General features: G+C 35.8%; 1 protein-coding gene across 3 annotated transcripts in view; it reads left to right on the top strand.

Annotated features, from left to right (window-relative positions):
* The window catches only part of RNF128 (ring finger protein 128), a 112566-nt gene that overhangs the window by 91601 nt on the left and 3492 nt on the right, over window positions 1–17473 (top strand). For all 3 annotated transcript variants that reach the window (XM_066249595.1, XM_066249593.1, XM_066249594.1), the window contains exons 3-6: window positions 1160–1231; window positions 6584–6666; window positions 8159–8255; window positions 9068–9236. In XM_066249595.1, coding sequence (XP_066105692.1) covers window positions 1160–1231; window positions 6584–6666; window positions 8159–8255; window positions 9068–9236 — 421 coding nt within the window. The remainder of the gene's footprint in view (window positions 1–1159; window positions 1232–6583; window positions 6667–8158; window positions 8256–9067; window positions 9237–17473) is intronic.

Below are 17473 nucleotides of genomic sequence, written 5' to 3'. Positions count from 1 at the left end.
TTTCTATTAAGTTATATTTGCTGGTCAGGTAAAAATCTGAGAAGTTTCTGCTGTTCCTGTGACAGCAAAGAAATACTTTGGCCAGTAATCTTATTGGCATTAAGCCAAATACCTTTCATCTTATATAAGAGGTAGGTTTGGACTTTAGGGAATTTCCTCACATACCTATATTTATGTATTATTCTATTCCAAAATATATTTGCTATAGATATATATATATATATATATATATATATATATATATATATATATATATATATATATAATAGCTATATATACCAGATTCATCTAGGTATATGCTCAGTGGGAAAAAAAAAAAAACCAACCTACCACTCTAAGCAGCGGCCATTCTTATAAGGCAGTAGTGATTATAAATAGTAATTTTGGTTCCTAATACCAAATAACACTGTAAGTACTGATATTATCCTCATTTTTATACATGTGCTGAACAAGCCCAAAGAACTAAGTGACTTGTCCAGGATTATTCATTTAATAAGTAATAAAGTCAGATTTTGAATCTAGGTCCATCTAAATTTAAATCCAAATCCTGTGTACTTTCTACCAAATAAGAAACTATTCAAAAAAAAAAAAAAAGGGAAAAGATTCACTTTAAGGTCTTCTGAACTTGAAAGTAGAAAAAATGCTTTGAAAATTCATAGCATTTGGCCTGACCAGTGGTGGTGCAGTGGATAAAGCATTGACGTGGAATGCTGAGGTCGCCAGTTCAAAATCCTAGGCTTGCCTGGTCAAGGTATATGTGGGAGTTGATGCTTCCTGCTCCTTCCCCATTTCTCTTTCTCATTCCCTCCCTCTCTCTCCCCACTCTCTAAAATTAATAATTAAAATCTTAAATATATACATATATATATTCATTAAAAAAAAGAAAAAAAACATAGCAGTTGAATCAATTTGGAGTTCAATGTGGCTTTACCATTGTAGTCCAAAGATGTTGTTTAAGAAGGTAGGAAAATATAATTAAGTGAAAAGTTTCAGTAATTTGAAAAATACTGCCTTATATCAAATAAGTAGGACATTTATTTTAGTTAATTAAATTTTATCTTTTAAAATATTGTTTAACTGAATATTTATTAATCCTCTAACTTTATCATTGTATTTTTTAACAAATAGTGTTTTAAATACCTATTCTCTTTTATTACAGAGACAATTAAAAGCAGATGCTAAAAAAGCAATTGGAAGGCTTCAATTACGCACCCTGAAACAAGGAGACAAGGTACATTTATGACTTGAAAATGCTTTTTGTTTTAAAGCAATACATAGCAAGCCATTGTTAAAGCTAAATATCCTTCCAAAGTCATCTATTCATTGGAATTTATAAATCTTACTGACTTTTAAAAATCTGTTTGATGTTGGAGGTAAACTGAATTATTGCCCTCAGAGTTATCTAGGCCCTAATCTGTGGAACCTGTGAATATTACTTTATATGGCAAAAAAGAACTTTGCAGGTGTGATTAAATTAAGGATCCTGATGAGGAGATTATCCTTGATTATTCAGATGGGTTCTAAATATAATCACAGTATTATTGTTAAAGGGAGGAAGGGGGAGATTTGACCAAAGTATAGCAAGAGATGGAAGCAAGAGGTTGGAGTGATGCAAGAAAGGGACCGTGAACCAAGGAATAAAGGCAGCTGTTAGAATCTGGAAAAGGGATTCTCCCTGAAACCTTCAGAAGGAGTGCAGCCCTGCCAACACCTTGATTTTTAAAATTATGATTTCCAGAACAATGAAAGAATAAACTTCTGTTATTTTTAACCATTAAGTAATAGTACAGCTAGTGCTCAACTTACAACCACGATTGGTTCTGACAGACCAGTTGTAACACTATTTGATCGTAAGTTGAGTAGGCTATATGTACAGTACTGTAAAATGATGTTATAAAAATCTTTAAGTCATATTTTATCATAATTTTCTTTCATTGTTATATATCATAATTTTCTTTGTTCATTTTATGCCATTTGTATCATCTCTACACCATTTTATTTATTTTTACACTCGTCAAGCTTAAGTAAAACACTGCATTACCAGTACAACTGGTTTAATATTTGCAAAACATACAAAATTACAAAATACAGGTGCATACAAAAATACAGGTGTAAAAAATACCATAGGAAACATTTTCCCAATTGCAAAACATATCAAAATATATAAACATGTACGAAACATTTTATTGGCCAGCACTGTCATACACCCAGCTGGGCAATGCTTGCGCTGCCAGATGTGGAGCAGTTGTGGCTAGCGATTGTGGTCGTAAAGTCGAATGGTTGTAAGTTGCATAGGTCATAAGTCGATCAATACCTGTAATCTGTTATAGGAACAACAGGAAACTAATACAGTACTTCAGTATAAGTTTACTTGAACAAATAAGTTCAGATTTAAGACATTTGGAAACTACCATCAATGTATAAGATGTGTATCAAAAATGTCTATAGAACTTATTGAAATAAAAAATACCAACTCAATAAAATAAAAAGGAAATAAAGTACATTTTCTAGTAGCCACATTTAAAAAGTTTTTTGAAAGGCAAGTTAATTTTAATATATAATGTAATATATCTAAAATATAGTCATTTCAACATGTAATCAATAATTATTAATGCAATATTTTACATTTTTCCCTTGTGCATATATGTATTGCTACAAAATTGAACAGTTGGAGAAGACATCAGATTTGTTATCTCAGCTTCCCCTTATGGGTCTCACAGATGCTAATAAAAACATTATTTTAATTAACAAGAAAATGGGAAGAGGCAGAGGGATGACTTGAGAAGTTCTTCCCCAAAAGAAGAAGTTCTTAAAGTATAAGAAGTTCTTCTTATACTTTAAGTTTAAGAAGTATATTGATGGGGACAAGGAAAACTGGGGACAGTCACAGGACTTATCCCAGCAGGGTGGAAATTGTCACATGGTTATTAAGAAATGGAATAGCACTGGCTAGGTAGCTCAGTTGCTTAGAGCATTATCCTTATATGCCAAGGTTGTGGGTTCATTTGATTCCCAGACAGGGCACATACAATAATCAACCAATGAGTGTATAAATACAAATGTCAACATAAGAAACTTCCAAACCTGTAGGAATTTTTTATGAGTTTATTTGAGACAAACTGTCAACAATTGCCAGGAAGCAGAGTCTCAATAAATTGAAAAAATTGCAGTTTATTACTTTTTTATTTTATTTTATTTTAATTTTTTTGGTATTTTTCTGAAGCTGGAAATGGGGAGAGACAGTCAGACAGACTCCCGCATGCGCCCGACCGGGATCCACCCAGCACGCCCACCAGGGGCAACGCTATGCCCCTCTGGGGCGTTGCTCTGCCGCGACCAGAGCCACTCTAGCGCCTGGGGCAGAGGCCAAGGAGCCATCCCCAGTGCCCGGCCATCTTTGCTCCAATGGAGCCTTGGCTGTGGGAGGGGAAGAGAGAGACAGAGAGGAAAGGGGGGGGTGGAGAAGCAAATGGGCGCTTCTCCTATGTGCCCTGGCCGGGAATTGAACCCAGGTCCCCCACACGCCAGGCCGATGCTCTACTGCTGAGCCAACCGGCCAGGGCCTGCAGTTTATTATTTTTTTTTTAAGTGAGAGGAGGGAAGATAGTGAGACAGACTTTCGCATGTACCCTGACCAGGATCCACCCGACAACCTTCGTCTGTGGCCAACACTCAACCAATAAGCCACTGGTTGTAGGAAGGAAAGAAGGAGAGAAGGGGGAGAGAGTGGGAGAGAGAAGCAAATGGTTGCCTCTTGTATATCCTGACCAGAAATCAAATCCAGGACATCCATACACTGGGCCGATGCTCTATCCTCTGAGCCAGCCGTTCAGGGCCAATACATTTATTTTTGTACTAAGTCTTCAACATCTAGTGTATATTTTATTATACTTATAGTACATTTCAGTTCAAATGAGCCACATTCCAAGGGCTCAATAGTCACATGTGTCTAGTGGCTACCATATTGGACAGCACAAGCTTGAAAAATGAGCAGGTTTGACTAATCTTCCCTAGGGTTTTCTCTATGCCATGTCATGCTATATTGATTCTGATGCTCTTCATTTTAAATCAGCTACAGAATGAAAGTGTGTACGTGGCCTGTTGGTTGGTGAGATCAGGATGTTAAAGTGATAGCAACTATGGCCACAAGTTTGAGCTTAGCAATCAATAAGATCTGTGCTGATGTGTAGACTTGGCCTTTAATGTTACACCAGTTGGTCATAAGTAGTATAGGGTGTGTGGACAGAGTGTGTGGCTGCATAAATTTTCATGACACAGCTCAGCATGTTCTAGTAAAAAAAATAATAAAAAGAAAAAAATATTAATTATAATAGTACCAAAACCATTAAATACTTAGGTATAAATCTTAAAAATATGTACAAGATCTATATATGCTGAAAACTTCAACACACAAAAGAAAAAGGAAATAAGGAAGACCTAAATAAATGGCGACTTATGCTTTGTGCATGAGTCAGAAGACTCACTGTTGTCAAAATGTCAATCCCTCCAACTAATCTATAGATTAATTTGGTTTTAATCAAAATCCTAGTTGGATCTTTTGTAGAAAAATGACAAAATGATTCTAGACTTATAAGGAAAAGCAAAAGAACTATAATAACCTAAACAATTTTTATAAAGAAGAACAAATTTGGATGACTCACATGACCTGATTTACAGAATTATTTTAAAGTTACAATAGTCAAGATATTGTGGTATTGGAGAAAGGAGAGATCTTTATTTAAATCAATGGGACAGAAGAAAGAGTCCAGAAATAGACCTACACATATATAATTAATCGATTTTGGCAGAGGTACAAAAGCAAGTCAGTGAAGAAAGGATAGCTAATTGTTAGCTTTCCATATGCAATTATTGAATATCCATGTGAAAAATAAACCACTATCCATACTTTATACCTTTGTAAAAATTAATTCAAAATGGATCACAGGCCTAAATAGAAAACCTAGAACTAAGAATTTTTTAGAGAAAAACTTCAGAGAAAAATATCTTCATGACTTGGGTTAGTCAAAAATTACTTAGATGTGATACCAAAAACATGTCCATTAAAGAAAAAAATCAGAAAATTAGCTCTGTCATAACTAAGAATTTTTGCTCTTTGAAAGATACTATTAAGAGAATGAAAAGATAAGCAACATACTGGGGGAAAATATTTGCAAATCCTATATTTGATAAAGAACTCTATCCAGAATATACAAATAACTCTCAAGACTCAACAGTAAAAAAAATAAAAATAAAATTCTAGTGGAAAATGGGCAAAACAGACATTTGACCAAAGAATATATATGGATGGCAAAAAAGCACATAAAAAGATGTTCACTGTCATTTAATCATTAGGTAAATACAAATAAAAACCTCAATGAGATACCACAGCACATTCATTAAAATGGCCAAAATGAATACTAAGAGCTGGCCAAGATGTGGTAAAACTGGAACTCTCATGCATTTGCTAGTGAGAATGCAATGTACGGCCAGTTTGGAAAACAGTTTAGCAGTCTTTTATGAGGTAAAATATACACTTTCCAAACAACCCAGCAATCTCTACTAAATATTTTACCCTAGAGGGAAAAAATGTGTCCACAAAAACACTTGTACACAATTGTTTGGCTTTATTAATAGTGATATATAATGGGAAAGAACCTTACTATCCTTCAGTTAGTGAATGGATCAACAACTGTGGTGCGTCCATATCCTGGAATACTATTCAGCAATATAAATGGAGGAGACCCTACCAATACCAACAACAATATGAATGAATCTCAAATGCATTATGTTAAGTGAAAGAAGCCAGACTCAAATGCAGGAGTTCATTTGAAGGACATTCTGGAAAAGCCAAAAGTATAGAAACTGAAAACATCTGTGGTTGCCAGAGGGTGGGAGTGAAAGGAGAGATTTACTACAAAGCAGCATAGAGGCATTTGTTGAAGTAATAGAACTGTCTTACATCTTGATTGTGTAACGATTAACTGACTGCATGTTTGTCTAAACTTGCAAAACTGCAAATTCACTAAAAAGAGTGAATGTTACTGTATGTGAATTATATCTTAATTTTCTTTCAATAGGACAACATAGCTAAAGAATTTATATAAATATCATTTTGTAAATTCTAAAACTAGAAAAACACTTTAAATCAGTGCTCCATGTTTCTCTTTGTGCTATTCCCCTTCTGTTGACTTTATTCTTTTACATTTTTAAGTCTAAAGAATTTTATTTTAAATTTCAATTTCATAATGTGGTGGTATCAACTATAGTCACCATGTTTTACAGTAAATCCTCAGACCTTATAGCTGAAAGTTTATACTCTTTTACCAACTTTCCCCTATTAACCCCACCCCCAGTGCCTGGCAACTACTTTTCTACTCTCTGTTTCCATAAGTTTGACTTCCTTTCAGATTTCAGTTATGTCTAAATTATTTTAAATTGCTTATTAAAACAGAGTCATTTAGTGATATGATGTTCCTTCTATAAGAATTTATGCACTTTAAATACATGTATATTCTGATCTTGCTCTGTAGTTTTAATGTATTGTTTCTTATCCGCCAAAGTAACAATAACTATTTGCTCCTAGGAAATTGGCCCTGATGGAGATAGTTGTGCTGTGTGTATTGAACTATATAAACCGAATGATTTAGTGCGCATCTTAACCTGCAAGTAAGTTTGATTTTTATTTCTATCATGGAAAAGAATAGCTGATTTACAAAAATGATTGTAATGAAGGGAAACTAATTTGAATGTTTCCAAATTGTTGTAAGTAAAATATTTATTTTGTTATTTTCATTTAAATATATTGTTCATTTTTAATATCATGGACATTGGTATAAGGCTAATTATATAAAGTTTCCATAATCCGACACAATTTGGAAACTAGTCCAATATAAAACTGAGAAACTAGTCAACACCACAATTATATATATACTGGATTATTTAAACTCATTCTAAGAATCCTATTAATAAAAATAAAACACATAAAATCAACTTATTAGTACCCATTTGGAAATCTTCATTCTTTTTTTTTTAAAATCCCTCTCTGAAAAGTTGTTCTTAACACTCTTTTAGCTATTAAATAGTGGTGCTGTAGGAATGTATCACATTGCCTAAAGCATCAGCACTATGTTGTACTCAATACTAGATTGTACTTACTATATTATTGGGAATTACCAACTGCACTGTTTTACAGTTAGAGAATGCCATACAATTAAGATCTGAAATACTGAAGAAAGCGTTAGGTCAGCAGTGTCTTGGCCATTTTTCAAATAATGAGTACTGAAACTGTTTTGAAGCTAATGTAATAAGGCTTTGTATTTTTTTTGTGTGTGTATTTTTCTGAAGTTGGAAATGGGGAAGCAGTCAGATAGACTCCTGCATGCACCTGACCGGGATCCACCCGGCATGCCCACCAGGGGCGATGCTCTGCCCATCTGGGGCGTTGCTCTGTTGTGACCAGAGCCATTCTAGCGCCTGAGGCAGAGGCCATGGAGCCATCCTCAGTGCCCGGGCCAACTTTGCTTCAATGGAGCCTTGGCTGCGGGAGGGGAAGAGAGAGACAGAGAGGAAGGAGAGGGGGAGGGGTGAAGAAGCAGATGGGCACTTCTCCTGTGTGCCCTGGCGGGAATCAAACCCAGGACTCCTGCACACCAGGCCGATGCTCTACCACTGAGCCAACTGGCCAGGGCCTAAGGCTTTGTATTTTAAAATACTATATCATGTCATTTTCAAATTTTGCTTCTTTGCCTCCTTCTTAGTATTTATGCAATTTTCAACCAGTATGCCACAAGAATTTTTAAAATATGCAATATCTGGCTATTTAGTCAGGGATACTGACCCCTTTTCACTTAGTCAAAAAAAAAAAAATGACAACAACCAACACAACAATAGCCGCTAGTATGAATTAAAATTATATGTAGTTTTTGTCAGATCAGCAAAAAATATATTTTTTGATGTGCTGCAGAATTTTAGTAATTAGTTTACGTGTGTCATCAGATGAAAAAGGATAGAAATTGCTGTTGTAATACTGTGTTTAAAAGGATTAAAAAACACTTGTTAAAAAGCTAAGTAAAATTACAGAGTAACTTGTTAGTATATTGGGCAAAGTGTTGTTGCTGTTTCACAACTGATAATTAAATTGTGTTTTTTCCTTCATTAGCCATATTTTCCATAAGACATGTGTTGACCCATGGCTGTTAGAACATAGGACTTGCCCCATGTGCAAATGTGACATACTCAAAGCTTTGGGAATTGAGGTAAACATTTCTAAACTATTTATATGAAGGGACTCAAGTTATGTGTTATTTATGTACCTGGGCCTTCAAGGGAATAACATCCCTATTTTTTAGCTATGTAGTGTGCTAGATTTACAGTTTATACCAAAAGTTGGACCTGTTTATATCATAGTGACAGTGAGGTGCTATGTTAATCCTGCACTTTCCACCTCCCACCTTTCCTCAAATGTACTTATTTTTTGGTCAGAATTTGAAGTAATGACCTAAACTGCTAACCAGCTCCTGATACTCTTTTCTCATTTTTCTGCCTTACTATTCCATAGCAGCCAAACTTGTAGCTAAATAAGCATGTATAGTTTCAGAAAATAAAATAAATATTAAATTACATTTGGTAAATGAAAAAAAAACCTACCTCTTCCACAGGACACACAACAGAAAGTCAAGCTTAACAAAATCTTTCTGATTTTAGGAGATATATAGAATACAGTGATTCTTAATTCTCCTAGGGAATAGCATGAGATTTTTTTTTTCATTGACTACCTTATACCAGGCACTATATTGTGAAGTGTTGGATTACCCAGATGAATATGCCAGGTGTGAAGACAGTGTGCTTGCAATATCTTTTAGTAGAGCCCCATTAGTGAGCCCAGTTCTCTAACTCTTCTGGCTTGGACTGACCAGCAAGAGATTTTTGTGATTATTAAGAGGGATTACAGGTTTAAAAGTATAAAAGCATTGCTGTGATAACCCACCTATGAATAAAATCTGTATGATATGTCAAGGAAAAGCATGTACTCTGAGATTCTTCTAATTTGTTCAAATACTTTCCAAAGGTGGATGTTGAAGATGGCTCAGTGTCTTTACAAGTCCCCGTATCTAATGAAACATCCCATAGTGCCTCCCCTAACGAAGAGGATAATCACAGTGAGACCGCGTCATCTGGGTATGCCTCAGTTCAGGGAGCAGATGAACCACCTTTGGAGGAACATGTGCAGTCAGCAAGTAAGCACCATGCTGAGGGTCAAGAGCCCCACAAATGATCCATTGTGGATTTTAGCATTTGTTCCAGTCATGTAGTAATACATTTCAGATTTTTCTCTATGAACAACAGTGTGATGCAGGATGCACTCCTACCTTAACTTAATATACATCTACTCAAATGTAACTGAAATGAAATACATCAGGAGTGGGAATTATTCACAGAAGATAAAGGTTCATTGGAAAGTTTCTCTCTATGCATTTAAGTGTGGGCTTGCTAGTTTACAGAGGCTAAGGAGAAGCTTTAAAGTTTAGAAGCCATTGTTTATTGCAGACCAATCAGAAATTTAAAAAGGAGTTATAAAATGATAAAATAGAATTCACTTTACAAAAGCTTGATTTATACACAACTCAGGAACCCATCTTTTGCATACTTTGAAACTTGAAGGATAGTATTGCTGCCTCCTTTTGATTATTTACCATGAAATGAGCAAACCTTGGAAACTAAAACTGAATACAGTAGTGTCCCCTCACCACAGTTTTGGTTTCTGTGGTTCCAGTTACCCACAGTCTGAAAATATTAAATGGAAAATTACAGAAATAAACAATTCAAAAGTTTTAAATTTTTATTCAGTTTTATTGATTTTAGAGAGAGAGGAAAGAGGAGAGAGAGAACTATCAATTTGTTGTTCCACTTATATATGCATTCATTGGTTGATTCGTGTATGTGCTCTGACTGTGGATCAAACCCACAACCTTTGTATATCGGGACTATGTTCCACCCAACTGAGCTACACGGGCAGGGCCAACAATTCCAAGGTTTTAAACTGTATGCCATTCTCAGTAGTGTGATGAAATCTCACACTGTATAAGCTCCCTGTCCATTAGTCACTTATTAGCTACATCAGTTACCAGATTGACTGTCGCTGTCTTACAGTGCTTGTGTTGAAGTAATACTTGTAGTACTTTAATGTTGTGTCATAACATCTATGTCATTTGTCTGGCCAGGCGGTGGGTGGTGCAGTGGATAGAACATCGGACTAGGACGTGGAGGACCCAGGTTCAAAACCCTGAGGTCACCGGCTTGAGCGCAGGCTCATCCAGCTTCAGCGCGGGCTCACCAGCTTGAGCACAGGGTACTGGCTTAAGCGTGGAATCATAGACATGACCCAATGGTTGCTGGCTTGAGCCTAAAGGTCACTGGTTTGAGCCCAAGGTCGTGCTGGCTTGAGCAAGGTGTCACTCACTCTGCTGTAGCCCCCCGGTCAAAGCACATATGAGAAAGCAATCAATGAACAACTAAGATGCCACAGCGAAGAACTGATGCTTCTCATCTCTCTCCCTTCCTGACTATCCATTCCAATCTGTCCCTCTCTGACTCTCTATATCTCTGTCAAAAAAACAAACAAACAAAAAAACCCCAATCCCTACATCATTCACCTCACTTCATCTCATCACATAGGCATTGTAAGAAGAAGGGTGAATACAGTACAATAAGATATTTTGAGAGAGCACATTCATGTGACTTTTATTGCAGTATATTGTTGTAATTGTTCGATTTCATTCTTAATTGTTGTTAGTCTTTTACTCTGTCTAATTTCTAAATTAAACTTTATCATATATACATATGCATAGGAAAAACATAGTAAATATAGAATGCAGCATTATCAACAGCTTCAGGCATCTACTGGGGGTCTTGGAACAAATTCCCTGTGGATAAGTGGGGACTACTGTATATTACTTTCAAAATTCAGTATTGTAGCTTAGTAATATCATAGAAGTAAAGAAATTTTAGGGAATTCTGTTCCTTTTTTCCTTAAAAATCCTCTATACAAATTATTTTCCATGTCTTTAGCTTCCAAAGTCCCCAAGACTTTTGATTATTTGAAATTTTTTTCCTTAGTCCTCATTTAGAGAAAAACTAATTCCGGAATACAAGTAGACGAAAAACTAAATGTCAAGATGACTTGTGAAATGTCAAGTGTTAGCTTCCTATGACACAAACCTTTGTCCTCTGTACACTTATCAGTACCATAGATACCATTTCTGAAGATCTCATGAGGAAAACTATCACAAATACATACCATTTATTATGTGTAATCTAATCTTCAGACATATCCTAAAGTATAACGTCATCATAAGAATCGTAATTATTTCTGGATTGTTCTGCCTATAAGAGGAAATCATTTTCTATTTGCCCCAGATGAAATTTTGTTCCCATAACTGTGTGGTAATAGAATTCAGTGAAGATAAAGAAGAGTATACAAGATAATTCAGTTTATTGCTAGGCTTGTTTTAAAAAGTTCCAACGTATTATTTTTGTGCTCTGTTCTTGTGGGGGAGGGTGTTAAGCAGAAGAGTTTTTACAGAGACGAGAAACAAATGAAATGATGATCCGCGTTCCTCCTCCTGTAGTCTTCATCTGGATGAATGATAGTAACAACCACCCAAGTGCCTCAAACCTGAAACTAGGTAGATCCTTGGTCGCTCCCTCTCCCCTTTTCTATTGACTCAACATTCTTTTTTTTCTAATCTATTCCCTAATTTGCAACCTTAATTCCACAGTCATAGTTTGAGCCACTGTCTCTTCTCTGAGCATTTCTTCCACGCTTCCTCTTCCAAGTGTTGCCACCGAAGCCCAGTCCAACTCCTGTTCTTCCTTTAAAAAGTCCGCCTTGAGGAAGCCTCCCCTGACTTGCATGTGTGGCTCTACTGTCTGTATCCATAGAAGTTCTATCATTGCACTTATTGCACTGAATTGTATTAAAACTTTTAACAGTTCCTTTGGGTAGGGACAGTATCTTTTTTTTTTAATTTTATTTTTTATTGATTTTAATTTACTCTGTTTACATAGATTCAAGTGTCCTGTCGAATATATTCCCCCTACACTCGTGTTCCCCTCAACATCCCCCTTGCCCGCCTCCCAGAGTGCCATCCTCCTTCCCTCCAGGATTTGCTTTCCTGCTCTCTATACCGATGTGTTATGTATATATAATCTCACCAATCTCTTTCCCTTCTCTGATCCCATCCTCTCATCCCCTTTCCCTCTGTTTGCTTTCCCTCTGGTCCCTTTGATCCTGCCTCTGCCTCTATTCTGTTCCTCAGTTCACATTATTCATTGGATTCCTCAAATGAGTGAGGTCATATGATATTTTTCTTTCTCTGCCTGGCTTATTTCACTTAGCATAATAGTTTCCAGGTCCATCCATGTTGTTTCAAAGGTAAGATTTCCTTCTTTTTCATGACCACATAGTATTCCACTGTATATATGTACCACAGCTTTTCAATCCACTCGTCCACTGATGGACACTTGGGCTGTTTCCAGATCTTGACTATTGTAAACAGTGCTGCAATAAACATGTAGGTGCCTTTCTTCTTTTGAATCAGTGATTTGGTGTTCTTTGGATATATTTCTAAAAGTGGAATGGCTGGGTCAAAAGGCAGTTTCATTTTTAATTTTTTGAAGAGTCTCCATAGTGTTTTTCACAGTGGCTGCAACAGTCTGCATTCCCACCAGCAGTGCAGGAGGGTTCCCCTTTTTCTACATCCTCACCAGCACTTATTATGTGTTGTTTTGTTAATGAGCGCCATTCTGACTGGTGTGAGGTGGTATCTCATTGTGGTTTTAATTTACATTTCTGTAATAATTAATGATATTGAACAGCAATATATTTGCTGATTTATCTCCACGGGCAAGTGAAATAAAGGACAGGATGAACAAATGGGACTATATCCAACTAAAAAGCTTTTGCACAGCCAAAGACAATAAGAACAGAATAAAAAGACAAACTACACAATGGGAGAACATATTTGACAATACATCTGATAAGGGGTTAATAACCAAAATTTATAAAGAACTTGTAAAACTCAATACCAGGAAGATAAATAGTCCAATCAAAAAATGGGCAAAAAAATGAATAGACACTTCTCCAAAGAGGACATACAGATGGCCAATAGGCAGGGACAGTATCTTATTATCTGCACTTAGCATAGTCTGCTACATAATAGATACTCATGTAATTGTTGAATGAATGACCACCTAGGACCGATTTAATTTTATATGTGATTACGTATTACCAGTTTGTTTCTCTTGCTTATTAATCATTGATTATAATGGTGATAGTTGATTTAAATAATTTTGTAAACATATAATTGATCAGCTTATATCTGTGTGTCCTATCATCGCACTAAGTTCTGTTAGATCATTGGTTGTCAAACTTGGGCATGCTTTAAGTCACCTGGAGGACTTGCTAAAACAGAGGGGCTACCACCAGTTTCTGACTAAGTAGATCTGGGGCACGGCCTGAGAATTTTTATTTCTAATAACTTCCCAGGTGATACTGATGCTGCTGGCCCAGGGACCACACTTTGAGAACCACTAAATAAGGATCTTAGTTCTTAAACCTTCCTGTACATTAGTCTCACCCAAAGAAACTTTAAACATTACTGATGCCTGGGCTCTACCCCCAATTTGTTTAATCAAAATATATGAGGTGTGGGGACCAAGAACAGGTTTCTAATTTTTTAATAATTTTATTAATTTTAATTTGAAATATCAGGCTGACAAAAAAAGCTTCAAAAATAGTATGAAGAATGCCAGGAAATTTAAGTAATAAAATACTAACTAAACTAAAGTTGTTACTCAAATTTTACCAAGTGACCTACTAATGTTGTTTTTCTGTCCCAGAATCCCACATTGTATTTCCTTTTTATTCCTCCCCCCAGCTTTATTGAGATATACCGTTTTCCCCATGTATAACACGCTCCCATGTATAAGATTCACCTTAATTTGGGGGCCCGAAGTTTGAAAAAAAATGTATTACATAAAGTTATTGAACTCAGGTTTTATTTATCATAAAATGCATACAACTCCTCATCACTGTCAGAACTCCCATCCATTAGCTTGTCCTCATCTGTGTCTGATGATGAATCACTGTCTTCAACAGTGAGCGCAAAAACAAGCACCAAAAAGTGGGAAATGCAAGTAAAAAAAATCTACAACCACTGCATAAGACGCACCCAGTTGTTAAACCCCAAATTTTTTGAAAAAAGTTTGCATCTTATACATGGGGTAATACGGTACATACTTGATATATAACATTGTGTAAGTTTAAGGTATACTACATGATGATTTACTGCATGTATATATTGCAAAGTAAATAGTACATTAATGTTAATTAACAAAACCATCATCTCACATAATTATAAAATTTTTGCATGTGGTGAAAACATTTCAGATCTACTCTCTTAGCAACTTTCAAGTATATGATGCAGTGTTGTTATCTATAGTCATCATGTTGTACATTAGATCCCCAGAATTTATTAATCTTATAACTGGAAGTTTGAACCCTTTGTACATTTCCCCATTTCCCTTACTCCCCAGTGCCTGGCAGCTACTATCGTGCTCTCTTTTCTATGAATTTGGCTTTCTTTAATTTTTTTTTTTAAATTTTATTTATTTTTTTATTTATTCATTTTAGAGAGGAGGGAGAGAGAGAGAGAGAGAGAGAGAGAGAGAGAGAGAGAGAGAGAAAGGAGGGAGGAGCAGGAAGCATCAACTCCCATATGTGCCTTGACCAGACAAGTGCAGGGTTTTGAACCGGCAACCTCAGTGTTCCCAGGTTGACGCTTTATCCACTGTGCCACCAGAGGTCAGGCATTCTTTATTTTTTTTTTTACTTTTTTTAGATTCCATATATAAGTGAGATTATATGGTCTTTGTCTTTGCCTGGCTTACTTCACTTAGCACAATGCCCTCAGGGTCTGTATCCATGTCATCGCAAATGGCAGGATTTCCTTATTTCTCATGGCTAAAGAATACCCTGTATATATAACCAAAATTTGTAATCCACTCATCTGTCAATAGATAGTTAGGTTGTTTTCATATCTTGACTATTGTGAAAAACGCTGCAGCAAGTGAACATGGAGATGCAGATATCTCTTCAAGACAGTAATATAACTTCCTTTGGATATATACCCAGAAGTGAGATTGCTGGATCATATGGTTGTACTATTTTTAATATTTTGAGGACCCTTCATACTGTTTTCCATAGTGTACCAATTTAAATTCCCACCAACAGTACACTTAAGTTTTTCTTTTCTCTACATTTTCACCAACACTTATCTCCTATCTTTTTGATAACAGCTATTCTAACAAGTGTGAGATGATATCTCATTTTGGTTTTGATTTGCACTTCCCTGATGGTTAGTGATGTTGAGCACCTTTTCATGTAATTGTTGGCCATTTTATTGTATTCTTTGGAAAAAATATCTATTCAGTTCATCTGCTCATGTTTTAATTAGATTATTCTTCTGTTGTTGAGCTGTGTGACTTCCTTCACGATATATGGTTTGCAAACATTTTATCCCATTCTGTAAGTTGCTTCTCCATTCTGTTGAAATTTATTTTGCTGTGCAGAAGTTTTCTAATTTCAAATAGTCCCACTTGTTGATTTTTGCTTTTGTAGTTTGTGTTCTGGTCCCATAGACAAAAAAATTGTCACACGATGAATGTCAAGGAGCTTTTTCCCTATGTTTTTTTCTAGGAGTTTTATGGTTTTAGTTCTTACGTTTAAATCCTTAATCCATTTTGAGTTTATTTTTGTGAGTGGTGTAAAGTAAAGGTTCAGCTTCATTTTATTGCATGTGAATATACACTTTACCCAATGCCATTTATTAAAAAGACTATCTTTTCCCCGTTGAGTGTTCTTGGCTCCCTTGTCAAAAAAAATAAGTTGACTGTATATGCATGGGTTTGCTTCTGGGCTCTCTATGTGTCTATTTTTATGCCAGTACCATACTGTTTTGATACTATAGCTTTGTAGTGTAGTTTGAAACCAGGAAATGTGATGCATCCCACTTTGTTCCTCTTTCTTAGGATTGCTTTTGCCAGCTGGGTCTTTTTATGGTTCCGTATGAATTTTAGGATTTCATTTTTAAGTGAGAGTAGGAGAAATAGAGAGATTCCCAGATGCACCCCAACTGGATCCAACCAGCAACTTCCATGTAGGGCTGATGTTCTGCCCATCTGAGGCCACTGGAAACCAAGCTATTTTTAGCACCTGAGTTGGGGGCTCAACAGAGCCATCCTCAGCACCTGAGCTTATGTGCTCAAATCAATCAAGCCATGGCTGTGGGACGTAAAGAGAGAGAAGAGGAAGGGGGAACAGGGGAGAAGCAGATGGCCTCCTCTCTTGTGTGTCCTGACTGGTAATTGAACCCAGGACTTCCACACGCTCAGTCAATGCTCCACCGCTGAGCCAACTGACCAGGGCCTAGGATTTTTTTGGCCTAGGATTTTTAAAATGTGTTTCTGTAAAAATGGCATTGGAACTTTGATAGGGATTTCATTGAATCTACAGATGGCTTTGGGCAATATGGACATTTTAATAATATTAATTGTTATGATACATGAACACGGAATATTTCCATTTATCTGTGTCTTCTTCAGTATCATTTATCAATGTTTTATAGTTTTCATTGTACAGGGTTTTTTTTTACCTCTTTTGTTAAATTAATTCATAGGAATTTTATATTTTTGATGTTATTGTAAATGATATTTTCTATATTTCTCTTTCAGATATTTCATTGTTAGTGTACAAAAATGCAGTAATGATTTTTTCATGTTGATTTTATATCCTGCTACTGAATTGGATGTATTAGTTCAAATAGTTTTTGGCGGAATCTTTAGTATTTTTTCTATATAACATTATGTCATCTGGAAATAGAGACAGTTTTTCTTCTTCCTTTCTGATTTTCTGGGTTTGTTTCATTTTCTTGACTATTTTCTCTGGCTCTGACTTCTAATACTGTGTTGAATAAGAGTGGTGAGAGTGGGAGCCCTTGTCTTGTTCCTGGTTTTAGAGGAAAAGCTTGCAGCTTCTCATTGTTGAGTATATATGAACTGTGGGTTTGTCATATATGGTCTTTATCATGTTTGGATATGTTCTATACCTAATTTGTTGAGAGGTTCACATTACATTTACTTGTGATGTCTTCTTAGTTTCCAGTCTGTGACTATTCCTTAGACTTAGCCTTTCATGACCTTGACACTTTTAAAGACTACTGGTCAGTTATGTTGTAGAATGTCTCTCAATTTTTACTTGTCTCAATGATTAAATTCATTGTCATTTTCTATTTTAGGCAAGAATACCACAGAAATGATGTGCCCTTTTCTGCCTCATATCATATAATGAGTCACATGATGTCCATGTCTTAATTACTGATGGTTTGAACTTTGCTCAGTTGGTTAAGGTGTTGTC

Source organism: Saccopteryx bilineata, chromosome X (assembly GCF_036850765.1).
Source record: "Saccopteryx bilineata isolate mSacBil1 chromosome X, mSacBil1_pri_phased_curated, whole genome shotgun sequence".
Classification (NCBI taxonomy): Eukaryota; Metazoa; Chordata; class Mammalia; order Chiroptera; family Emballonuridae; genus Saccopteryx; species Saccopteryx bilineata.
The sequence above is the reverse complement of the archived record's forward strand: the minus strand, read 5'-3'. Positions and strand labels throughout refer to the sequence as shown.